The following is a 26,796-nucleotide window of genomic DNA, read 5'->3' as shown; positions in this document are numbered from 1 at the left end:
AAGGTGTCCACGCGGCATTCATCATAGACAAGCCGAAGACAGCCTGCTGCCTCCATCTCACTGACAGCTCAACTCAGATCGATAGCCATCATTATATGCTGAACTGAACTCACAAGCCTAATTAAATCCAAATTACTAGTACTAAATCATCAGGTAGCTAGGCAGACAAATCCAGCGTGCAGTCCTTGTTAATTGGCTCCAGGGTACAATAGCACCAGTACATAGCTGCACTGTCTTTTTTTTTTAATCCAAGAACGCGTTTAGCAGGCGGTAAGATACGCTTAGCGTCAGCTAATTACGCAGTGCTCGATGTAATAAATCTAGCTCTGTCATCTTATCAAATGGTACTCCCTCCGTTAAAATAATATAAGGTGTATTTTATTTTAAAAAAGTTATCAAAAATAAACTGTGATCGTTAATTTTTTTATAATATATTATCAATTGCTATAAAACTAGTAGAATATGAAAAGTGCTTTAAAATACAAACCTGTTAAAACACATTTTTATACTAAACATTCGTATAATTTAATTAATTGTTGATCAAAATTTATAAAGTTTGATTTTTTTTAAACAAAATATGCCTTTTGAACGGACGGAGTATATATCATGCTGCTCAACTATGAACTGGCGCGGTAATTGAAATAATTAGTCCATTGATTAGTAATTAACAGCGTTGTACAGCAGTGCTAATGGAGTACATAGAGTAATTAGCTAGTCAACACGTACAGGCCTCTTGCTAGCCCAGGTGGTTAGTCCGTGACTCCGTGTCATAACTTTTGACTGATCGACAGAAAAAATGCTTGCTTGATTTGGGCGCCGAACGGAACGGACGTCAGAAGTGATCGAACAGCTGCTGCACGTCGGCCGCCTTGTCGCACCGGTGCAGCGCGGCCGGCGGCGGCACGACGGGCGGGGCCGACGACCGGAGCAGCGCGAAGTTGAGGCCCTTGAAGAAGCCGTGCGCCTTCACGTCCGCGGCGCCGCGCCGCGACCCAAGCCGGGTGCGCGGGTCCTTGTCCAGGAGTCGCCCGATCAGGTCGCGCTCCGCGGCGTCCCCGCCCCCGCGTGGCTCGGACGCGGGGAACTCGAGCGGGCGGCGCACGATGTTGCGGAGCGTGGCCTCGTTGGTGTCGCCAACGAATGGGGTGCGCCCGTAGAGGAGCTCGTAGAGGAACACGCCGTAGGCCCACCAGTCCACGGCTGCGCCGTGCCCGCCGCCGCGTGCCACCTCGGGCGCCACATACTCGTGCGTGCCCACGAAGGAGCTCGACCGCGCGTCCACCGGCTCCGCCACGAACCGCAGCCGGGGCGCCCGCGGCGCGGCCCGGCGCTTCCACCTCCTCAGCCGGAGGAGCTGTAGCTCCGGAATGGGGAGGCAGGTTGGCTTAGGCACTGCCACCTCATTGTCGTCCTCGTCCCCGGCCCCGTTTCTCCCGTCCTCGAGTGCCGGCGACGCCGTGGACTCGAGCGACAGATCGAAGTCGGTGAGCATGATGTGGCCGTCGGCCCGTATGAGCACGTTCTCCGGCTTGAGGTCACGGTATACGATGCCCAGCATGTGAAGGTACTCTAGCGCGAGGAGCACCTCGGCGGCGTAGAACCGTACGGAGGCGAGCGGGAAGCGGCGACCCGGCATGCGGTGGCGGAGGGAGTGGAGGTCGCCGCCGCGGCAGAACTCCATGACGACGCAGGAGAAGTCCTGGCCGGCGTCGAAGTCGGCGAACATGGTGGGCAGGAACGGGTGGTCGAGCCGGCGCAGGACGCGCTTCTCGGTGGCGGCGCGGCACAGCTTGCCCTTCTTTGCGAGCGCGCGCCGGTCCACCACCTTCATGGCGTACGCACACGCGGCGGGAGACCCCTCGGCCTGGCTCTCGAGGCGGCAGAGGTAGACGGTGCCGATGTCCCCGGCGCCGACTCGGCGGAGGAGCGTGAAGTCCCGCGGTCCCAGCGGCGCAGCGGCGGCCCGGCCCCGGATGGGCGCCCAGGCCACGTCGCTCGCGCGGTGCGGGCGCGGCGGGGAGGAAGACGGCGTCGCGATCGACGACGAGTCGATGGAGAACGTTGAATAGCGCTCCGCCTGGCTGCTACTGCTCGCGGAGCTGACGCTGGAGTCCGCGGCGTCGGGGTAGGGCGACGGCGGCGGCTCGGACACGGTGGCGGCGTTGTTTGGAGCCTTGGACGGTGACGACGACGCGGGTGCGGTGGTGATGGTGATAGTGTGAGGAGAGGAGGCCGGATCGGCCATTATATAGCGGTGCGGTTGCTTGCGTTGGATCGATAGATCTCTGGGAGTGGTTTGGTTTTCCTAACGGAGCTTTGCGCGTTCGGCGAAGATGGTTGCAGGTGCAGGGCGGTTTTATAGCTACGAGCGAGAACTGAGCCGCTGAAGAAGCCAGGTCTGTGCTGGTCGGCCATGTTGGACTTAATCCTTATCGTAGGTCTTCATGATTTATTTTATGATAATGAGGAAATAAGGAGTTTGTACACGATTGTATACGGCTATAGCGTCGAGTTCAAGTCGGAATCGGATCGTGGGATGGCATTCGTGTTAGGAGTTAGCAGGTCGCTATAAATATGAGTTGTAATCTCTAATTTTTTAAGTAAGATACAGAGTCGTGCAAGTCACAAGTTAATAGAGTCGAAAATTCCTCCAGAGAGTTTTTTACCTTGTTTTATTGTTCTCGTCGAGTTTCTACTGTTTGACATTCTATTTACTTCTTGTCGAGATACACGAGTTCGTTCTCGCCAAGTAATACGCGACTCAGGAGTAGCTGAGCGTTATTGGTCGATCGGCGTGATCGAGAGCAGCACGTACACGATGGATAGCCAGACTAGTCATGGTCGAGCACGTACCACTGGTCACTCAAGCTGGTCGTGAGTTGGCATGCTCCATACTTCTGGTCGCTTGGGTGGTCGAGAAGCCTGGTCGCTTGTGTTGTCGCGAATTCGGAGTGGTCGCTGTCGGTGACATGGGAACCAGGGGTCCCCGAGTCCCGAGGCCAGGACAGCAGAATGCCACGTGACGCCATCCCTCGGGGACCATCTCCCATAGGCCCAAGAAGACCCAGTTCCGGGAGGGGTGCTCGGGGCCATGAACAGTGGTCCCCGAGTACCCGTAGTTCCCCGAGGACCCGAGAAGACACAGTTCCGGGAGGGGTGCTCGGGGCCATGAACAGTGGTCCCCGAGTACCCAGAGTTCCCCGAGGACCGAGAAGAGACATATCCGGGAGAGGGTGCTCGGGGCTATGAACAGTAGTCCCCGAGCACCCAGAGTTCCCCGAGGACCTGAGAAGCCCCTTACCGGTGGACCCCACAAGGGCTCAGCGGTGAGGTGTTAATTTGTGAGAGGCCCGATGCTACATTTAAGAGGGAGCGTGGCCTGTCACTTCCAACCACTCCCCCCACGCCTGTCGTACTGAGTACGTTAGTCCCTGCAACCGCCTGGCAGAAAGGCGTGGGGATATTTAATGCGACGGGTCCCATCGCGCGTCACCCTGCGGGGCCCATAAAAGAAACGGCTTGGAGATATCATCGCTGGGCTCGAGGCGTATCACCTGCCCCCCTGCTGTGTCAGACCAGCTCTGACTGAGCGGGCATGCGGGGTTGTTCGGCGGCTGCCCGGTGGGCCCTCCTGCACCTGCTAAAGTTGGCGTAATGAGCGACAGGACCGGCCGAGGGCGCATTTTCAACCCACCCGTAACGTCAAACTGCAGCCCCATGATGGTTGCTTTCCATTTATAGCTCATGGGAACCCGTGCCCTCCTTTCTAGGCACGCCAAGCCTCCCCCAACAGGATAAAAGGGGGGTGCACTCCGGAGAAGGACAAGCTGAAGTAGAAGCCTGAACAAGCGCGAACATACAGCAAGAAGCCTAAAGCTCGACGAACAAGTCTCAGAGTTCTAGCTCACGGCTGAAGGTCAGAGAGATCGGCACTTGAAGACCGAAGCTCTAGACTTAGGCAAAAAACCTTGTAGTACAGAGATTCAGAGAGAGGCATTCAAAGAGCATTAATAGCATACACACAGGAGTATGGTATTACGCTCTGTGCGGTCTGAACCTGTCTAAAATCCCTTGAGCATTTACTCCCACTAGCAGACGATCATCCGTCCCGCCTACACCTCGCATATTCGCACTAAATCCACGTACGAGGTAGATCCTGAATCAGCCCCCCTGCCGAATCTCAAAGGGGGTCCCTTAGGATCCCCGCTTGCGGAGTTCATCCTCCGACAGTCACGCACGTGATCCAGTGGTTGGACCCAACATCTGGTATCAAAGCTGGTAGTGTGCAGCACTAACTTGTGAAGATGTCGATTGTTCCTCAAGGTGAGGTGGCGCAGGAGAGCAGTAGTGGGTCGTTCCTGTACTTGCAGTTGATGATGACGAACTACACAAGCTGGGTGATTCGCGTATAGGCGATGATGGAAGATCAAGACGTCTAGGAGGCAGTTGAGCCAGTGGCCGATGCGGCCGTCAACGAGAAGAAGGACAAGAAGGCGATGTTGCATCTCTTCTAAGCGCTCCCAGAGGATCTCCTGATGCAGGTGGCAAGGAAGAAAACTGCAAAGGAGGTCTAGGATTGTCTCAAGACAAGGTTCGTTGGCGTGGATCACGTAAAGAATGCACGACTTCTCACATCGAAGAGCTACTTCAACGCCATGCGCTTGCAGGAGGGAGAGAGCCTGGACCAGTACGCCGGAAGGCTCAACAGCATGTCCGTTAGGTACGAAACCAAGGGGAGATGCTCAACGACACTGCATTGGTCAAAAAGCTGATCGACACCGTGCCGGATCGATTCCTGAGTGTGATCACCGGGATCGAGCAGCTCTACGACCTCGACAAGATGTCGTTCGAGGAAGCCATGGGGCGGCTTAAGGCGTTTGAAGAACGTACTCGCCTACGTGCATCCGGTGGCAATAGCATTGGCGACAGCCAGCTCCTGTTCGGGGCCATGAACAGTGGTCCCTAAGTACCCGTAGTTCCCTGAGGACCCGAGAAGACACAGTTTCGGGAGGGGTGCTCGGGGCCATGAACAGTGGTCCCTGAGTACCCGGAGTTTCCCGAGGACCGAGAAGAAACATATCCGGGAGAGGGCGCTCGGGGCTATGAACAGTAGTCCCCGAGCACCCAGAGTTCCCCGAGGACCTGAGAAGCCCCTTGCCGGTGGACCCCACAAGGGCTCAGCGGTGAGGTGTCAATTGGTGAGAGGCCCGATGCTGCATTTAAGAGGGAGCATGACCTGTCACTTCCAACCACTCCCCCCCACACCTGTTATACTAAGTACGTCAGTCCCTGCCACTACCTGGCAAAAAGGCGTGTGGACATTTAATGCGACGGGTCCCATCTCGCGTCACCCTACGGGGCCCATAAAAGAAACGGCTTGGAGATATTGTCGATGGGCTCGAGGCGTATCGCCTGCCCCCTGCTGTGTCAGACCAGCTCTGACCGAGCGGGCATGAGGGGTTGTTCAGCTGCTGCCCGGTGGGCCCCCTACACCTGCTAAAGTTGGCGTAATGAGCGACAGTACCGGCCAAGGGTGCATTTTCAACCCACCTGTAACGTCAAACTGCAACCCTATGATAGTTGCTTTCCATATAGCTCATGGGAACTCGTGCCCTCCTTTCTGGGCACGCCAAGCCTCCCCCAACAGGATAAAAGGGGGGTGCACTCCAGAGAAGGACAAGCTAAAGTAGAAGCCTAAACAAGCGCGAACATACAGCAAGAAGCCTAAAGCCCGACGAACAAGTCTCAGAGTTCTAGCTCACGGCTGAAGGTCAGAGAGATCGGCACTTGAAGATCGAAACTTTAGACTTAGGCAAAAAACCTTGTAATACAGAGATCCAGAGAGAGGTATTCTAAGAGCATTAATAGCATACACACAGGAGTAGGGTATTACGCTCCGTGCGGCCCAAACCTGTCTAAAATCCCTTGAGTATTTACTCCCACTAGCAGACGATCATCTGTCCCGCCTACACCTCACATATTCGCACTAAATCCATGTACGAGGTAGATCCAGAATCAACCCCCCGGCCGAATCTCAAAGGGGGTCCCTCAGGATCCCCGCTTGCGGAGTTCATCCTCCGACAGCTGGCGCGCCAGGTAGGGGCGTTGCATCCCTGAATCCGCCTTGTTTTCTGCTGGAAAAATGGCGAGCGGACATCGTCTTCAACGCACTGGCTCAAACTCGAGCGAAGAAGTGGAGCACGTGGCCCAGGAGGCCCCAGCTCCTGTTGTTCCTCAGCAGCAGCAGCAGTCAGCCCGCATTGGTGCCTCCCTACATCGGGGACTATGGCGCTGGGCCCAGCAGGGCCGCCACTGTCGTAAGCGGGCCGCCCAACTCTCAGCAAGCGGCAAACATCCCTGCCGCAAGATCGACGTCCAGACAGCGCCGGGCGCCGTTACGGTGTAGGCTCACCTTCGGTGACGCTAGCCCTGGGAGTGCTTTGCTTGCGGCGCAAGCACTCCTCAGGCACCTGCCTGTCCAGGCAATGGGGAAACCCCAGAAGGCCGTTGGCTGCAGGAGGTGGCCGCCTTGGTGGGCACGGCTCACCGGCAGGTGCTGGCCGAAAGTTCCCGTGCCACCTCCCACCGTGGTGCAACAAGAGCTGAACCATCTTCGGGTGGTGGCAGAACCCGCTGAGCGGGCTCCAGGCGGAGTGCCACCCCCTAGTCACAACAGGAGCTCAGGACCTCCTCTTACACCTCAATGAGCGGAGGGCTGTTGAAGATGCGCGCGTCACCCTTGAGCGCCACCGGGAGTCCCGGCGTGAGACCGAGGCAGAGGACCAGGCTTCCTCCATGCCGGCCCGCGACTGTCGGGGTTCCTCGGCGCGCTGGCGTTCTCCCCCCAAGGGCACTGCTGGTGCCGTGGGATACGACACGGGCTGCCGCGCATTCACCAGTGAGCTCCGCCGGGTTAACTGGCCCACGAAGTTCCAGCCAGAACTACTAGAGAAGTACGACGGGTCCATAGACCCCGTCGAGTTCCTCTAAATCTACACCACCGCCGTCCAAGCGACAGGCGGGAATGAAAAGGTTATGGCCAACTACTTTCACGTAGTCTTGAGGGGCTCTGCCCGCTCTTGACTTATGAACTTACCCCCAGGATCTATTAGCTCTTGGGATGATCTGTGCCACTAATTTGTGGCCAATTTTCAGGGCACTTTCACATGCCCCCGCTTGGAGTGCGACCTCCACGCAGTTAAGCAGCAAGAGGGGGAGACGCTAAGGCGCTTCATATAGCATTTCAGCCAGGTCCGCAACACAACCTCCCAGATCACCCCCCATGCCATCATAGTCGCCTTCCGGCAGGGCATCCGTGACGAGCGGATGCTTGAAAAACTAGGTACACATGAGGTTGAAACCACCGCGGAGCTCTTCGCGTTGGCCGACAAGTGCGCCAAGGCGGTGGAGGCTCGGGCGTGGCACGTCCAGCGCCCTGAGCAACCCGCTACCGACAAGGCAGGTCCTTCCCACTCTGACAAGTGGGAAAAGAAAACAAGAAAGAAGCACGACGTTGCCCCTGTCGTGCCGGCGGAGGGCGCTGCCCGCAGGCCAGCATGCCGGGCGGCTGTCGACAAGAAGCCCACTCCCGTGAGGCCCGAACCGACAAAATAGCATGAAATCCACCAAAATGACTAGCACGACCTCACTGAGTGCCGGTCGGTCAAGGGCCTCGTCGAGCGGCGTCAGAAGGAGCGCGAGGAGCGCCGCAGGGGTGGCGACGACAAGGCCACCCCCGAAAACCAAGAGCTCGGGTTCCAAGAGCCCGAGCACACCGTCGCTTTCATCAACGGAGGCGCATACACGCGCTCCTCTCGCCACTGCATCAAGACAATGCGGCGTGAGGTGTGCTCGGTGACCCCGGGCGCTGCGGCCGCAAGGCCTCTGAAGTGGTCGGAAACCCCGATCACCTTCAGTCAGGTGGACCACCCCGCGAGTACTGCAGGGGTGGGGCGACTACCTCTGGTAGTGTCCCCCACCATCTGCAATGTGAAGGTCAATCGGGTGCTGATCGACAGGGGTGCAGGCCTAAACCTCCTATCCCAGGAGGTATTCAAGAAGCTACAGGTGCCTTCGAGGCGCCTAAAGCCATCCCTCCCCTTTTATGGGGTGACACCGGGACACACATTACCTCTCGGGCAAGTTGAGCTGCCCGTCACTTTTGGGAGCCGGGACAATTTCCGGACGGAGAACGTCGTCTTCGATGTCGCGGAAGTCCCTCTCCCCTACAACGCAATCCTCGGGCGCCCGGCGCTCGGTTCATGGTGGTGACGCACCATGCCTACCTCACGATCAAGATGCTGGGCCCTGCCGGCCCCATCTCCGTGCCTGTCAAGACCGGCAGCGCTGTCTCCTACGCCGAGCAGCTATACTCGGCCTTGGTCTCCGCTCGGGCTGAGGTCGAAGGACACCCAAGGGGCCCGGGACCCTCTTCATCCAAACCCCGACTCGTCGTCGACGCTTCCATCCCCACGAAGGAGGTCGTGGTGGGCGAAGACTTGTCCCAGGTCATCCGAATCGGTGGTGACCTAGGCGACAAATAAGAAAGCGCGCTCGTCGCCTTCCTCCGAGCTAATGCCTACGTGTTTGCATGGTAGCCGTCAGATATGCCCGGGATCCCTAGGGAGGTGATCGAGCACCACCTTGCCGTGCGCCCGAGTGCCAGGAGTTCATCCGGGAGCAAGTCAGCAAGCTCCTCGACGTCGGCTTTATCCGAGAGGTCCTTCACCCGGAGTGGTTGGCCAACCCAGTCGTCGTCACGAAGGCCAACGGCAAGCTGCGGATGTATGTTGACTACACCGACCTAAACAAGGCTTGCCCAAAAGATCCTTTTCCTTTACCCCGCATAGATCAGATAGTCGATTCCACTACGAGATGCGATCTTTTATATTTTTTAGATGCAAATTCAGGTTATCACTAAATCTGCATGGCCAAACAGGACGAAGAAAAACATCTTTTATTTCCCGGTGGGGACCTATTGCTATGTGTCAATGCCTTTTGGTTTGTGCAACGCTGGATCTTCATTCCAGCGGGCCGTGCGCATTACCCTTAATACGCAGGTTGGTCGCAACATCAAAGCTTATGTCGATGACCTCGTGGTCAAGTCCCGAGACTGGGCCACCCTGCTGGAAGACTTAGCCGAGACTTTCAATAGTCTCCGCACCACCCGCCTGAAGCTCAACCCCGAGAAGTGCGTTTTCGGGGTACCCGCGGGCAAGCTCCTCGGTTTCTTGGTTTCTAGCCGAGGAATCGAGGCCAATCCAGAGAAGATCCATTTCCATCGAGCATATGCATCCCCCTACTCGACTCAAAGAGGTCCAGCGCCTCGCTGGCTGCATGGCGGCCCTGGGGCGCTTCATCTCCAAGCTCGGGGAGCGAGGGCTCCCGTTCTTCAAATTGCTGAAGAAGACTGGTCATTTTGACTGGACACCAGAGGCCGAGCAGACCTTCCAAAACTTGAAGAAGTAACTCACCTCACCGCCCGTACTGGTGGCTCCCTCCGAGGGTGAGCCTTTACTGCTCTACGTCTCGGCCACTCCTCAGGTTGTGAGCATGGTACTGGTGGTGGAGTGTGATGAGTGCTCAGGGCAAGGTGCTGGGTCCGAGCTCCCGGCCGCTACCGAGCAGCATACAGGTCTCGGGGTTCCACCCGACTAGGGAGTCGGGCCCGAGACCTCAGTTCCTCCCGACCAGGGAGTCAAGCCCGAGACCTTGGCCGGCCCCGACCACCGTGGTGAGCCCGGGGGTTGTGTTAAGTCCCCGGGCGAGGCCGCAGTCCGGGCCCGCCGGATACAGCGACCGGTGTACTTCATCAATGAAGTCCTCGCTGTGAAAACGCTCTGGCCAATGACCTCTCCCGCCTGGCCTCTGCCCAGGCGCTCGTCTCGGTCGGAACCTTTGAAGAAAGGCTCACACGGCCATCCGTCCTGCCTGCCGACCAGGATGAAGGGGAACCCTCGAGCCTTGTTGGGGGAACCCAGGCAGCACCCTTAGTGGGAGGTCCCGACACGGTGCCGCCGCCCGGTGAGTGCGCTGTGCTTGCCGGTGGTTCTCAAGATGCCTCGTGGATCGACGAGATCCGAGGGTACTTGAAAGAAACATCCTTCCCGAGGATGATGCCTCTGCGGAGAGGATTGCACGGCAGTCCAAACACTATGCCATAGTAGATGGGGATCTCTACCGGCGCGGCACGGACGGTGTCCTCCTGAAATGCATCACCCGGGCAGAAGGCAGTGAGCTCCTCACTAAAATCCACGAGGGCGAGTGCGGTGGCCATACATCGTTTCGCATGCTGGTCGAGAAGGCCTTTCGGCAAGGCTTCTACTGGCCTACAGCCCTCCAGGACGCTTCCGAGCTGGTTCGGCGCTGCAGGGCATGCCAGTTCCACGCAAAGCAGATTCACCAGCCAGCTCAGGCTCTTCATACCATCCCCCTGTCTTGGCCCTTTGCGGTTTGGGGGCTGGACATCGACAAGTACCTCTACGTCACCATCGACAAGTTTACCAAGTGGCCGGAGGTGGTCTAGTTGTCAAGGTTACCAAGAACACGGCAATCCAATTCATCCGCGGTATCACAAGTCACTTCGGCGTCCCTAACAGGATCATCACTGACAATGGCACCCAGTTCACAAGTGCCCTGTTCGGGGAATACTGTGAGGACCTCGAGATCAAGCTTTGCTTCGCCTCTATCGCTCATCCTCGGAGCAATGGGAAAGCCGAGCGTGCAAATGCCGAGATACTGAAGGGGCTCAAAACCCGGAACTACGACGTGCTGGCAAAGCATGGGAAAGGGTGGATCGACGAGCTGCCTGCTGTGTTATGGGCCAACCGGACCACGCCAAGCCGAGCCACTGGGGAGACACCTTTCTTCCTCGTCTACGGCACCGAGGCGGTCCTCCCCTCCGAGCTCACGCTCGGCTCCCCTCGGGTGAATGCTTACTCAGAAGGTGAATAGGAGCAACGAAGATGCGACAACGTCGATCACTTGGAGGAGCATCGGCGACGAGCCACCGTCCAAGCCGCCAGATACCAGCAGAGCCTGCGGTGCTATCATCAGCGCCACGTCCAGGCCCAATCACTCGAGGTTGGGGATCTAGTTCTCCGACGCGCCCAGATGCGCGAAGGAAAGAATAAACTGTCCCCCATATGGGACGGCCCCTTCATCGTGACCGGTGCCCCGTGGCAAGGCTCGTTTCGGCTGGCCACAGAGGATGGGCAGCCTCACCCAAACGCGTGAAACATCGAGCATCTGCGCAAGTTTTATCCCTACGTGAGCTTGTTTGTGCTCAGGCCAACCAGGACAGGGGCCTTCCCCCTGCCCAAATTAGCTTGGGGCTACCACCAACTATGTAAGTTAGCACTTCTGTACAAATTGTCAATATGCACTCATATAACTCTTATTTCGAGTTTTTCCACTGGAATCCATATGTTTAATTTGTTTGGTGAGATGCTCGATTTGTGCGAGAAAAATACGTTCTCTCATTTTTCCCGCTGATAAAAATGGATCCCAGTCAGTATGCGCGCAGACAATGACTGCTAACTTAATTCTGTTGTGGTATGCTATGGTGCCCGACTGCATGGCAGTACCCCAAGCACTACCGAGCCTCTGGGGTTCTCAGGTAGTCCTACTGCTCGAACATGAGTGGTCGGGACCACCTAGACCCCAATGGTGAGCTGTCAGTACTCGGCCCGGTCAGTCCTACCCCGGGCACCACCGAACCATTGGACCCCTTGGTTATGCCTCTGTCTGTACACTTCATCGGTCCGAGTATTCAAGAGGTCTCGGGTCAAAAACAAGAGCAGTCTATAATGAGTACCGCACTAACAGGGCGCACCAAGCAAAGAATCTTTGCCTATTTTTCAAGCTTATAAATCAATGCTCGAGAACCAAGCAGCTCGACCACAAGGGCCTCAGTGCCCAAGGCGCTGCTCAAGCCTCTGGGGTCCTCAGGCAATCCTACCGCTCGGACATGAGTGATCGGGACCGCCTAGGCCCTGGTTCCATTACCGGGTTTGCAGTGCTCGGGTGCTAAAAGGATGTCCTGGGGGCTTAGGCACTCTGCATGAGGGAACCCATGTTCTCGGGCTCCTCGAGCTCAGGACATCTAGCCTTCCCTGGCCCGGTCAGCCGGAAGGCTGACAGCTACCCGGTGAATTACTAAAGTTATATGAATTTCCTTTCATATATATGCAATAAACTATTGTTCCTGAGTTATCCTCGGGACCCACGCATGCTAATCTGTTCAACGAGATAGTTTCCTCGCGCGCAAAACCCCGCCCACGTGCTCGCTTTTTCGGAACGACAAAAACAGACAGTAGTCGGTGTACCGTACATGTGGCAATGGCTGACTTAGGTCCTTTATGGTGGCCGTGGTGCCCGGCCGGCTTGGCAGTACCCTGAGCACTACTGAGCCTCTGGGTTCTCGGGTAATCCTACTGCTCGAACATGAGTGGTCGGGACCGCCTAGACCCTAGGGGCGGGCTATCGGTGCTCGGTCTGTTTAGTCCTACCCCGAACACCACCAAACCGTGGGGACCCTTGGTCACGTTTCCGCTCGCACGCGTCTCCGGTCTACTTGTTTGAGAGGTCGCAAGGTGAAAAGTGTTCACTGGACGTGGCGTGTATCGTGCCAGATGGATTTGTCTCCCGAGCAAAGAAGTTCATGTCTGTGTCTCTTGACTCAGCAGGTGCACATTCGCGAGGGCTCAGGGGCTAGACGCTCGGGCGGTCCCACTACTCGAACGATGTGTGGTCGGGGCAACCTAACTTCCCGTGGGAAGACTGCCGGGCTCGGCCCGGCCATTGCCTCTCGGGACATCAAGCAAAAACAGACAACATAAAGAATAAGTACAGAGCGGAGTTCGATCCCAAGAGTGGCTTCTATTATATTAAAAGGAACCGTTCAGGAGGGGATCACTCCCATATTTACAACATTCCAAAAAACAAAAACCCTAACTATTTACAGATCAGGAGGAGAGCACGCGTCGCTGCTGCTGTCGCTGCTCGGGCCCGGCTCCCGCACAAAACATTCTGCCACCTCGGTGGCGACGTCGCGGACGGCTGCCCGAGCGGTGGCTTCCTCTGCCTCAACCACACCCTACCGGGCTGGCTCCAGCGAGAAGGCGGGGTCTCGGCTGTGGTAGCAGACGAAAATGTGCTCGGCCACTCCTTGGGCCAGTGCACGCCCCTCCCAGGTCGCCAGCTCCTGGACAGCGGTAGGAAGGGCCTCGAGGCGCCGGGCGATCTCTGAGAACCCGAGGGCGATGTGGCCTATCGTCTCCTTGTCCAGATGGCGTCACTCCCACGAACATCTCGCAGAAGTGGGCGAAGATCGCTAGGATGACCACCGAGTTCGGACTCAGGTGGGCCAGCTAGACGCCAAACATGTCCAGCACTTGTAGAAGGAACGTCGAGAACGATGGCACCAGCCTGGCGACGACGAAAGAGACGAAGATCACGATCCGCCCGGGCCTACGCATGGAGGGCGGAAAGTTGGCCAGCATCACCACCGACACATCCTGCTGGCCAGCGGGGACCATCAGCTTTCGGACCTTCTCTGCCCCCTCCTCGTTCATGAGGCGGGACTTCGGCAGGACGCTGTTGGCGCTCCACGCGTCCCGACGGCCGCTTCCTGCCCTCGGCATTTTTTTGGGGTGGGGAGTGTGCTGGAAGAGGCTAGATGCAAGGTGCGTCACGGGCTGAAGAGAGAGCTCCTAGTGCGCAAGGAAGACAAAGGCAGAGGATGGCAACCGCAAGAATGGCGTGGGGGGTAACAGTTCGTTGCCCCTCTCCTTTTTATATCGTGGGGAATTCAAACGGCACATTCCTCGATGCAATTTGCGAGGCACATCTCCCTTGATCCGCGTGGTCGTCACACGCGCCTCCCGCCTCGTTATCACTCCCCTGGGAAGTCGGAATGGCACGCGTCCTTTCAGTTTCCCGCCTGGACCGTACCAAGAGCTTGGGCCAAGAAGGCTGCAAAGATCGCAAGATTTTGGCACCTGACGACAAGCCACGTGGCACCGATGCTGTGATCAGCCTCGAAGAAATGGGGCCTCATCCGCAATCTCTGGGCCATCGCCTGCCGATGGGCCCGGGCCTGCTGTCGGTGACATGGGAACCAGGGGTCCTTGAGTCCCGAGGCCAGGACAGCAGAATGCCACGTGGCGCCATCCCTCAGGGACCATCTCCCCGAGGCCCGAGAAGACACAGTTCCGGGAGGGGTGCTCGGGGCCATGAACAGTGGTCCCCGAGTACCCGTAGTTCCTCAAGTACCTGTAGTTCCCTATGAATAGTGGTCCCCGAGTACCTGTAGTTCCCCAAGGACCCGAGAAGACACAATTCCGGCAGGGGTGCTCGGGGTCATGAACAGTGGTCCCCGAGTACCTAGAGTTCCCCGAGGACCGAGAAGAGACATATCCGAGAGCGAGAGAGGGTGCTCGGGGCTACGAACAGTAGTCCCAGAGCACCCAGAGTTCCCCGAGGATCTGAGAAGCCCCTTGCCGGTGGGCCCCACAAGGCCTCAGCGGTGAGGTGTCAATTATTGAGAGGCCTGATGCTGCATTTAAGAGGGAGCGTTGCCTGTCACTTCCAACCACTCCCCCCCACGCCTGTCGTACTGAGTACGTTAGTCCCTGCCACTGCCTGGCAGAAAGGCGTGGGGACATTTAATGCGACGGGTCCCATCGCGCGTCACCCTGCAGGGCTCATAAAAGAAACGGCTTGGAGATATCGTCGCTGGGTTCGAGGCGTATTACCTGCCCCCTTGCTGTGTCAGACCAGCTCTGACCGAGCGGGCATGCAGGGTTGTTTGGCGGTTGCCCGGTGGGCCCCCAAGCACCTGCTAAAGTTGGCATAATGAACGACAGGACCAAAGCTCTAGAATTAGGCAAAAAACCTTGTAATGCAGAAATCCAGAGAGAGGCATTCCAAGAGCATTAATAGCATACACACAGGAGTAGGGTATTACACTCCGTACGGCCTGAACCTGTCTAAAATCCCTTGAGCATTTACTCCCACTAGCAGACGATCATCCGTCCCGCCTACACCTCACATATTCGCACTAAATCCACGTACGAGGTAGATCCATAATCAGCCCCCCTGTCGAATCTCAAAGGGGGTCCCTCAGGATCCCCGCTTGTGGACTTCATCCTCCGACAGTCGCGCACGTGATCCAGTGGTCGAACCCAACATCTGGTATCAGAGCTGGTAGTGTGCAGCACTAACTTGTGAAGATGTCGATCGTTCCTTAAGGCGAGGTGGTGCAGGAGAGCTGTGGTGGGTCGTTCCTGTACCTGCAGTTGACGACGATGAACTACACAAGCTGGGTGATTCGCGTGTAGGTGATGATAGAAGATCAAGACGTCTAGGAGGCAGTTGAGCCAGTGGCCGGTGCGGCCGTCGACGAGAAGAAGGACAAGAAGGCGATGTTGCATCTCTTCTAAGCGCTCCCAGAGGATCTCCTGATGCAGGTGGCAAGGAAGAAAATAGCGAAGGAGGTCTGGGATTGTCTCAAGACAAGGTTTCTTGGCGCGGATCACGTAAAGAATGCACGTCTTCTCACATCGAAGAGCGACTTCAACGCCATGCACTTGCAGGAGGGAGAGAGCCTGGACTAGTATGCCGGAAGGTTCAACAGGATGTCTGTTAGGTACGTAAACCTAGGGGAGATGCTCAACGATGCTGCATTGATCAAAAAGCTGATCGACACCGTGCTGGATCGATTCCTGAGTGTGATCGCCGGGATCGAGCAGTTCTACGACCTCAACAAGATGTTGTTCGAGGAAGCCGTGGGGCGGCTTAAGGCGTTTGAAGAATGTACTCGCCTACGTGCATCCGATGGCAATTGCATCGGCGACAGCCAGCTCCTGTTCACTCAGGCTGAGTGGCAGGCACGGTAGAAGAAGGATAGTGGCAACTCCTCATCAAGCAATAAGGGCAAATCCCACCTTGCTGTAGATAGCAGCAACCACGGTCGGGGTGGTTGTGGACGCGGCAGAGGCCGTGGAAGAGGTGGTCACAGTGGGATGTCGCACAATGAAGAGGAGAGCAGCTCGGGCGGCGGTCATCGCATCAAGAGCCACATCAAGTGCTTCAACTACTACAAGATGGGGCACTACGCGAACGAGTGCAAGGCACCGAAGAAGAAGGAGGAGGAGACATATCTCACTCGTGCTGATGACACCAAGCCGGCCCTACTACTCGTGGTATCAAAACAGCTAGCACAAGAACAGCAGCACCAGGGAGGAGCCGTGCTGCTGAATGAGGAGAAGTTGAAGCTGGAACTGTGCAACATAATGGAGGGAGGCTCCAGCTCTGAGGTCTAGTACCTGAACAATAGAGCCAGTAATCACATGACAGGTGACAAAGAGAAGTTCAGAGAGCTAGACAAAGGTGTCACTAGCAAGGTGAAATTCGGGGATGACTCCACGGTGCAGATCATGGGCTTAGGGTCTGTCATGTTCAGCTGCAAGAACGGCGACCAGTGGCTATTGCAGGAAGTCTATTACATTCCAAGATTGTGCTGCAACATCATCAGCCAAGGACAACTTACCGAGGTTGGACACAAGGTGATCACGGATGCTGAACATCTACGCGTATATTATAGCAGTCCTGCGCGATTGCTTATGAAGGTGAGGCAAACTCCAAATCGCCTCTACAAGATCAAGCAGCATAAAGCAACGCCGGTGTGTCTCTTAACCTGCCTTGAAGACCCGGCATGGCTTTGGCATGCGAGACTCGGACATGTCAACTTCATTGCTATGAAGATGCTCGTCGACAAGGGAATGGCGGCAGGAGTGCCGCCGATCACACACACGAATGAGTTATGTCACGAGTGTTTACTAGCAAAATAGGTGAGGCAGCTGTTCCCAGCAACAGAAAATTTCAGGGCGGAGAAGCCACTGGAGCTGCTACATGCTGACCTTTGCGAGCCGATCACACCTTCGACTCTCGTCAGTAACAGTTACTTCATGTTAATTATTGATGATTACTCACGGTGGATGTGGGTGTTCGTGATCAAGTCGAAGGACCAAGCTTGCTCCATGTTCAGAAAGTTCAAGTTGCAAGCCGAGAACATGAGCGGGCAACGCATCAATACCTTGAGGACTAATCGCAATGGGGAGTAACTCTCTGCTGAGTTCACTCAGTTATGCGAGGAGGCCGGGATCAAACTGCACCTCACCGTGCCATACACGCCACAACAAAACAGCGTGGTGGAGCGAAGGAATAGGATCGCGATGGCGATGGCGAGGTCCCTCCTCAAGAGCATGAACGTGCCTGGAAGGTTTTGGGGGTAGGCGGTGCGGCACACGGTGTATCTGCTGAACTACTTGCCGACGAAGGCACTGGACGAACGCACCCCGTTCAAGGCTTGGAACGGAAGGAAGCCGCATTTGGCGCATCTTCGTGTGTTCGGCTGCATTACGCACATGAAGGTGACAACGCCATACTTGAAGAAGCTCGACGACCGAAGCCAGCCGATGGTGTATCTTGGCATCGAGGACGGCTGCAAGGCGCATCTTCTCTTTGATCCAAGGAGCGGGAAAATTCATGTAAGTCGTGATGTTAAATTCAATGAAAGCATGGAGTGGAGCTGGTGTACAAGAACAGGTGGTGGAGAGCCGTCTGATTTCGATGTCGAGGAGGCAATTAGCACTAAGCCGGCGGTGGGTGGCTCTATGCCACTCATGGGTGGTCCAGCAGGTGTGCCAACGCCCACGGCACATGATGATCAAGCTCCTTCATCAACTCCTCTGGCTGGCGAGGTGACACCAGAAGGACCAGTAACCAGGAGACGCGCTGTGTCTCGCACGGCAGCCGTCTCTCCAAAAACCCCCCACCAATCTAGTGGTGCTGCCGGCACCTGAATTGCTTGTGGATGATCGGGCCACACCGCTGTCGAGCGAGAGCAGCAGCACTGATGAGGTCCCTGTGCACTACAAGAACTCATGAGAGATGCTCCAAGAGTGGATCTCGATGAAGATGTGGAAGGAGAGGTCATGCTCATAAAGATGGAGGAGCCGTCTTGCTACCTTGAGGCTGTTGGACAGCAGGTCTGGGAGGATGCTATGGCCAAGGAGATCGAGTCCATAGAGAAGAATAACATATGGACTCTCACAGCACTGTCAGCTGGTCACAAACCAATTGGACTCAAATGGGTTTACAAACTGAAAAAGAACTCAGATGGATATGTGATCAAGCCCAAGGCAAGGCTGGTCGCGAAGGGCTATGTGCAGCGGCAAGGAATCAATTTTGAAGAAGTGTTTGCACCGATGGCTAGGCTGGACACCGTACGCGTCATCCTTGCTGTTGCAGCCAACCGAGGTTAGCAACTTCATCGTCTAGATGTCAAATCGGCATTCTTAAATGGTGAGCTCGAAGAGGAAGTATACATGACCCAGCCAGAGGGATTTGTAGTGAAGAACAAAGAGCATCTTGTGCTCAAACTCAGCAAGACGCTGTATGGACTCCGGCAAGCACCACGGGCCTGGAATATCCAGCTTGATAGAAGCTTAAAGCAACTTGGATTTGTGAAGTGTGCTCAAGATCACGTCGTATACACAAGAGGAACAGGCCTACATGGAGTTATTCTTGGAGTATATGTTGATGATCTTATTGTGACAGGAGAAAGTCTAGAGTAGATCATGGGATTCAAGCAGCAGATGATGAGTGAGTTCGAGATGACCAATCTCAGATTGCTCAATTACTATCTCGGGATTGAGGTAACGCAAGAAGATGTGCGAATTACAATCAAGCAAACAGCGTATGCGAAGAAGGTTCTTGGTCAATTCGGTATGCTAGATTGCAATCCCACAAAATTCTCCATGGAACAAAGGGCGCAGCTGCATAAGGATCCAGATGGACAACTGGTTGATGCAACTGATTATCGTCACATCATTGGTTGCTTGAGGTATTTACTCCATACAAGACCTGATCTTTCTTTACTGTCGGGGTGGCTAGCATATTCCTAGAGATGCTCACGGTGATGCATTACAAGGCAGTAAAAGCAAATTCTTCGGTATTTGAAGGGCACCATGCATTATGGTATTGTGTATACTAGAGGAGGAGAAATAGAGGTGATCACCGGCTACACATATAGTGATCTGGCTGGTGACATAGATGATAGAAAGAGTACTGGAGGTATGGCTTTCTACATTAATGATAGCCTGGTGTCATGGAACTCGCAAAAGTAGAAAACAGTGGCTTTGTCTTCTTGTGAAGCTGAGTTTATGGTGGCAATGGTGGCGGCATGCCAAGCACTGTGGCTTAGAATTCTGTTGGGGGAGCTGATAGGAGAAGAGCCCAAAGCAGTAAAATTATTTGTTGATAACAAATCAGCAATTGCTTTGATGAAGAATCCAGTGTTTCATGGCTGCAGTAAACACATTGACACTAAGTTTCATTTCATCCGTGAGTGCATTGAAGAAGGCCAAATTGAGGTAGATTTCATCTGTACGGAAGAGCAGCGAGCTGACGCTCTAACGAAGGCATTGTTGGCGGTGAAGCTGGCGGTCATGCGACATCTTTTGAGAGTTCGTGATCTAGACCCACGACAAGATTAAGGGGGAGTATGTTGGACTTAATCCTTGTAGTAGGCCTCGGGGACCTGTTTCACGACAGTGCGGAAGCAAGGAGTTCGTATACGGCTATAGCATCGAGTTCGAGCCGGAATTGGATCGTGGGATGGCACGATTCGTGTTAGGAGTTAACAGGTCACTATAAATATAAGTTGTAATCTCTAATTTTTGTAAGCAAGACATAGAGTCGTGCAAGTCACAAGTTAATAGAGTCAAAAATTCCCCCAGAGAGTTTTTTGCCTTGTTTTATTGTTCTCGTCGAGTTTCTACTGTTTGACGTTCTATTTGCTTCTTGTCGAGATACGCGAGTTCGTTCTCGCTGAGTAGTACGCGACTCAGGAGTAGCTGGGCGTTGCTGGTCGATCGGCGTGATTGAGAGCAGCACGTACACGGTGGATAGCCAAACTAGTTGTGGTCGAGCACGTACGACCGGTCGCTCAAGCTAGTCGTGAGTTGGCGTGCTCCATACTTCTGGTCGCTCGGGTGGTCGAGAAGCCTGGTCGCTTGCGTTGTCGCGAATTCGGAGTGGTCGCGCACGTGATCCAGTGGTCGGACCCAACATGCCACATAGCAAGTGATGGTTACACGTACATTCCTCGTGTAAAATTCAACTTTTTATTATTTACTAGTTTTTCTACATTACAATGAAAATAAAATTACACAAGATGACATCAATCATATACAAAAGCTATTGCATGCTGGTTTCAGAGAAGTCAACAATATTGTAGTGTTGTTGACTTGTCCTTACCTAAAAACTCACAAACAGAACTTTCAATAGTTTGAAAGAATCATTAAACAATCATAAATGATGAAACTATGCAACAACTGTTTTAGACAAATCTACCAAATCCCTTTTTCTTTTCTATATGCAACCAAGTAGTAGGCAAACCAGCTTAAGTACTTGATGCGATCTGAAGCTGTTTTCATTTTAGTATGTCTCCTCGGTTCTCCTTTGAGCTGGTACAAGCAAACAAAATACACATGAGATGACAATAATCATCAATTAAAAATTAAATAAACTACAAACAATACCCACCTTCACACATAGAAATAAGTTCTTTAAGGTGTGGTCTGAGTCTCTCAAGATCACCTCAGTGAGATTTTCTACATATGTTCCCTTCTGTAGAATAATAATCAGCCTCAAACCATTAGCAATGCAGGGGCACAGCAGAATACTCTCTCTCTCTCTCTCTCTCTCTCTCTCTCTCTCTCTTAAAAAAGGTAATTATTGTTCTAACCTCTACATCATCCCAAAGTCTAAGAGACGTGATCTCTACACTAAGAAGATCCCTCGTAACTTCGTTATATATTTCAATCGCTAAGAATTTCAATACAAATGCTCACTCATGCTGCAAAAGAAATGGCATGCTTATCAGCTGACAATCAAAATCGTTCCAATCCAAGCCCTGTTATGAACTAAAACCTGAGGAAGGACTCTTTTATTATCTTGCCAATGTAATCATAGATATCTGCTACAGTATACTCTGTTATTCCAGTTATAATGCATGTCTTTCCACTACTTATTTGACCATATGCAAAAATACTTGCTATTACAGGGGGTAAAGAAAACACAATTCAGTGAGTCCATGGAATGCTTAGATTCAAATAAATTGAAGAAATATACGTAGCGGGTTTGGACTTACAGTTAATGCCACTAACTACAAAGAAGGTAACTGCCTTGGCCCCTTCCTCATATACTTCTTTGGTATTGCAGTCAGAACGGAATACCATGTCTGCAATTGGAGTAGTGTGTCAAAGAATATACACACAATAACGAAGCTGGAAAGTAAGACAACTTTGCAGTGCATACTTATGAAAAAGAGCAAACTAAAGCCCTACCGACCATCTATACTCTAGCAACATGAAAATTTGGCCACTACAATAAAATCATCAAGTCATTTTGTAAAATATACACAGTTTAATTTTAGGACAAAATAGCTTCTTATGGGACCATTTTGCTACACTGAAAGAGTCACTCCAAGTTGTTCATATCAGATCATTATATTATAATCAGCTTAGCAAAGATGTTTTAATTGCTAGTAACAAATGATGGTATATATAGCAATAAATAACTAATGATCTGGGAATGGAGTCCAGATGGGCATTCAGAATGTCAAACAATATCAAAGGACACACTATAAAGTTTGAACCTTTTTTTCTTTGAAATGCAACTGAAATATACTATGTATACAAACGAACTGATTAAACAACCAAATTGTGAACAAAAGTTGCAGAGCTAATGAACTATGTATACAGAAAGACCAAAACAATATGAACAACACAAATGTGGTAACAAAAAAACCTGGTTTGCGAAGCACTAACCAAATAAATATGTAGTCGAGGCAGTAGGCCAGACCGGGAACACACTCCTGGAGATGATGGTAGTGTTGTTGATGCACTCCCACTCAGCTGGGTCCCGCCTTGCAATCTCCTTGTCGCTCGGCGGTCTCAGCCTCACCAAGATCAGTATCTTCTACAGCTTCCCGGCACCACCTCCGCTGCCACTGGCCACCTTAACCCCATCCACCTTGTCCCATTGCATACTGCTAATAATTTACCCGTGCCTCACTAGTCATCACTATGCTTCCAAGCTAGATCTCATCACTACGACAACCTGTAATATTGAAGCAACAGCGACACGAAAGCAGGTAAAGGCGAGGAATTTACCAAGCATAGAGGTGAACCCGTGCTGCTGACAGTGGCGACGGCCCAACAGCCTCCGCCACCACGCTGGGGCTGAGCTCGGCAGCAGCCATGGCGGCGCTTGTGCTTTTTTTGGGTAGGATTATCGAGAGATTTGGGGTGCATGTGCTGCTGGGAAAGCATGGGAGTTGAGTGAGGTAGCCACCCCACGGCAACCACCACCCTCCCCATGATCTAGTCATGTCCGCTTGGGAGGGATGCATAGGACGGTTGCTACCTTTTTTCTCCCTCCCAACTATGCCCCCCCCCTTTCCCTATGGGTGGTGACGAAGTCGGCAAGGGCGAGGTCGGTGGAGCGGCTCTTGAGGCGGTGAGCGCGGTGAACGGACAGGCTACGGAGCACCCAAGAGGAGGAGTGTCGGGGATGGGTGATGGCAAGCGTCGATGAGGGCCTCCTCCATCGTGTCACGGTACCTCGCCCGGTGGAGGGCCACCGTGTCGGCTCCCACACTACACCCGGACTAGAGCATGCACCACACACAGTCCGTGTCCTCGGCGTTGTTGGTGACTGCCGCCTGGGAGGGTAGGCGCACTAGGCGCCGTGCCTGCGAGGGTAGCCGCGCCGGATCCGCACCCTTGAGTGAGGAGACGGCCGTCGCAGGCTAGTCTTCGGCGGTGGCTAGGGTTCCTACACGGGAGAGATGGGAGAGAATGAAGGGTGTCGGGTGCGGGCCATCGTGGGTAAGGTAGGAGCAAGAGTGGGTAATTTGCTATGAAAGTTGATGAGTACTTTGGTCTTTTTCAAGGGTACGAGAACAGGATGTCCTGCTTGATGTTTAAATTACTACTTATTTTTTTAACTAGTAGATACTAGTGATACCCGAGTGCCACTTAAAGAACAACACAGCCTTGTTTACCAGCATAATTAGTCATCTTGCATCCCAAGCTTGCCCTCAATAATGTACTATATCATTAGTAGCGGTGTAATCCTTGTTAGGAAAAGTACGGACAACCTAATCCGATCCAGTGTGGTCCTTGCTCTTTACTTGAAGCGAAGGTATGGCACGACGGCGGGGTGCCGAACGGCCTCGCTGGTTGCTCTGGGTTGCCGCGGCTAGCTGGGGGCTGCCGATCATTAAGCCGTTCGATTCGTCTCGTCGCCGGAAAAGCCAGCTTTAATCCGCGTGCGTACGATATATTCGATAGACGATAGTTACACAAACCGGTCGTATGTACAATGTGGCTTTTAAATTGGGATAAAACTGTTGTCTCTTCTTCGCATATACAGAAGTCTTAGTTCATTTCTAGAAAGATAGCGCGTAGTGCTAAAATTGATTTGAGAGAAAACAAGGATTTGCGATCAAATCGTGACGTTCAAATATTTATAACGCCTTGCGCGCTATTATGATTTTGTTTAGTAAAACTTTAGCTCCGAGATCATATAGGACTTGTACTTTGTAGAATAAAATAAAATTATTTAAATATTTATTTTTTAGTTTAAAATAAAAATAAGATATTTAAATCAAATGCAGTCAATCTGTTCATAGCTCCAACTTAAATAATTTTTAAGGTAAGGATGATCAGCTCCGGAGTTCTAACAAACAGACGCTGTATATATATTTTAGCAGTGGGACACAATAAAATCATAGAGGAAGACTGATCTTTCTTCTTTTCCTTCACTCATCTTCCTATTTTTCTCCTTTTCTTAAAAAAAATAGAAGAGCTTGGTGGCGCTATAGGAAATAGATAGCCGGTAAGGAAAAAACCCTCCGATCAATCCGCCCCTAGGTACTAGGGTAGTTATTAATAGGGTGGTCGTCCCTCTAACATCCAATAGTATATGTGTTTCTGCGACAACCATTTTAGATCATCTCTAATTATATTTTTTTATTTCGTTTCCTTCCTGATTCCTCTCCTCGTTTCTATTTACTTTATTTTCTCTCATCTCCAACAGTTTCCCTTCGAAAGGATTTGTGAAGGAAAAGGAGAAAATTTCGTCTGGAAGGGAATGACCTTAAAAATCTCTTCGTATAAGAACTGTGGAGGGAAATCGTTGAAACGTTGAACGGAATGAAAATCTCTTCGTGAAGAGATTCTGAACGCTGAAGAGAAACCGTTAAAGATAGTCTTGGACCGATACGCTTACAACAGACACGTACCTTATTTCGACGTTCATTTATCATGATCGGAGACAAAAAGAAATCTACAAAGATCGGCCGCGCCGCAGATGAAACGGAGGATCCAAACCAAATCCACCACCACCACAAGTTCCGAGCGTGCCGTGCCATGCAAAGCGATCGATTCCCAAACAGGGTCAGCCACAGTCACGAGATATATGCCGCCGAGCAAAGCGAGGGACAGCATCGCATCCCCAGCCCATCCCTACGCCCGTTCGTCCCATCCATGCAGCGAAGGAGCAGCGGCCGTACGCTATGTGCACAGGCAGAGACCGCGGCGAAAGTGCCGCCGCACAGTGCCCGGCCGGTGCCGGTGCGTGCAGGGAAGAAGAATAAAGGCAGAGGCAGGCAGGCGAGCGGGCAGCTGGGCGGGCTGGGGCTTTTTTTCCCCGCACAACGCAGCTACGAGAGCGCGGTGCCGGGGGAGACGGATCGGGCCGCAGCGGCTACTGGAGAGAGCGGTGCCGGGATCAGCCGCGGCAGCGGGGCAGGGCATCGGTTCCGCCTGTCCCCGGCTGGATGTGTGTCGTCCGCGCGTGCGTGCTCGACCGTGGGTGTGCGTCAACGACTTCAGGCACGGACTGTGCTATTTCACGGCCACGTGTTGATACACTAACTTGCAACTTTTTTAAAAGTTTTTCAAAAAAGTTATCAAAGATAAGTATTCTCAATAACTTTTTCAAATAAGTTTTTTTAAAAAAGTTAACAAGAAAAGTTTGTTCGAAAAAATTATTCAGAAAGGTTTTTGAAAAAATTTCTAAAAATGAAAAGTGGGCATATCAGGAGGGCAGCATGAGCAAGGTAACGCGTGTGCGTGCAAAAGAATTTCTGCTCGGGCACGGACGTGGATGGGAGGCGGCGAACGAGGCGCATATCTGCGGTGTTGAGATCCTGCGAATTTCACCCGGGTCGGTGGCGGAACCAGGATTAAAATGTGCGGTACAATTGAAACTTGTGGGGGGAATATATCTGCAAATTTCACCGGATTTTCAACTGCTCCTACATACTAGTTTACTTGAGTTTGGGGAGTGCACCTTCTTCGATTGGGCTAGAGCAACGATGAGTGCGAGAATATGGGAAGCGCACGATTTCCTTCGACGAAGTGCATGGCTTTGTGAGGTCACTTTCATGTTGCGCTCATCTTTTGTTCTGCTGACCGACCAATTGAGTGGCATATTCTACGTTTAGTGCATCTTATCTGAGTTACTATTGCACCGTGCATCACATTGCAAGATCTGCTTCTGCCAACTTGCAATTTCATACGTCCACCTTATTTTGAAAATAATATATATACTGCATGCTTGGGATTGGATACTTCAATCTCTGAATTATTGGTGAAGTGGAATTCTGATATACATGTACTGTTCTTCGAAACACGAGAAAGATACTAAAGAGGAACTGAAGTGCGATGAAGGCAAACTAATCCACTTTTTGTATCTTCTCCACTAGAAACAAGAGGATGGTGAGGTGACAAAGAGCCATGCATCAGCTTCCAACTCCCTGTTGACTAAGGATCTAGAGAGAGAGAGAGAGCACTTACTTCACCAACCTTTGCAAGGCAGCTAGCCCACATGTCACATAGGACTCCCTACACCATTAGAGGGTGCATTAAGTTTGCAATACCAGTACACCCTTGGCTCCAATTTGTCCGGCCAAATGCCAACCAAAAGTACACCAAAGCAATGGCAACTTGACAACTACTCAGATGATCGATCTTCAAAGTTACTTCATGCCAAAGATATGACCTGCCCATCTAGTGTGACACGCATGCACACTGCACACATCTTTCGTCTGTCCTTTGGCAAAGTTTTTTTTTTTTGTTCTACTTGTAAATTAACTGTGGTGCATGTGTATATCATCAAGCTTTGGATCTCACTTTATTTTTTGACCACTTTCGTCGAAACGAAACAAGTTTGGAATGTTTTTTTAAGAAAAGGAAAAGTCCACATGATCCACACTCCAAAGCACAGATCGGTCACACGGCAAAGGAATCAGAGAACATCTATAACTAATTATTATGGTCCAATTATATTATTTGTGGGCATTGAGGGCCCACGGTTCAGTGCTTCGAGGGGCAGAGAATTATGCACACTGGCTTCTGCCTAATGGACCCCTGTCTGTCCCCTTAATATTCTGTTTGACACTGAAACAGGAGAGCCTCTTTATTTTTAAAGAAGAAAAAAAAGAGAGGAGGAGGAGGAGGAGGAAGCTCAAATTATGAATGCAAAAATGGAGTGCTCATTTTGACAGGGGTACTGCTATTAATTCATTAAAGAACAGAGCATAGAAAAGGTTCGTGGAAATAATACAGGGCCGTTGACCGTCATTTAGCTAGCAATGTCAATACTCAAGACTTTAGGGTTCGAGACATATAACTTTCGGAGCAGCGTCAGATCCAC

At 52.6% G+C, this 26,796-nt stretch overlaps 2 protein-coding genes across 2 annotated transcripts; one reads left to right on the top strand and one right to left on the bottom strand.

Annotated features, from left to right (window-relative positions):
* Nucleotides 1–636: 636 nt before the first annotated feature.
* On the bottom strand, nucleotides 637–2,403 carry LOC133914242 (protein kinase PINOID-like). Its single transcript, XM_062357371.1, has one exon. The coding sequence runs from the start codon at nucleotides 2,243–2,245 to the stop codon at nucleotides 833–835; it is 1,413 nt and encodes a 470-aa protein (XP_062213355.1). The 5' UTR covers nucleotides 2,246–2,403; the 3' UTR covers nucleotides 637–832.
* A 15,545-nt stretch (nucleotides 2,404–17,948) lies between these two features.
* On the top strand, nucleotides 17,949–18,329 carry LOC133914640 (uncharacterized mitochondrial protein AtMg00820-like). The gene has a single exon (XM_062357701.1). The coding sequence runs from the start codon at nucleotides 17,949–17,951 to the stop codon at nucleotides 18,327–18,329; it is 381 nt and encodes a 126-aa protein (XP_062213685.1).
* The last annotated feature ends 8,467 nt before the right edge of the window (nucleotides 18,330–26,796 follow it).

This window comes from Phragmites australis, chromosome 4 (genome assembly GCF_958298935.1).
Source record: "Phragmites australis chromosome 4, lpPhrAust1.1, whole genome shotgun sequence".
Classification (NCBI taxonomy): domain Eukaryota; kingdom Viridiplantae; phylum Streptophyta; class Magnoliopsida; order Poales; family Poaceae; genus Phragmites; species Phragmites australis.
This window is presented reverse-complemented; position numbering and strand designations above follow the sequence as displayed.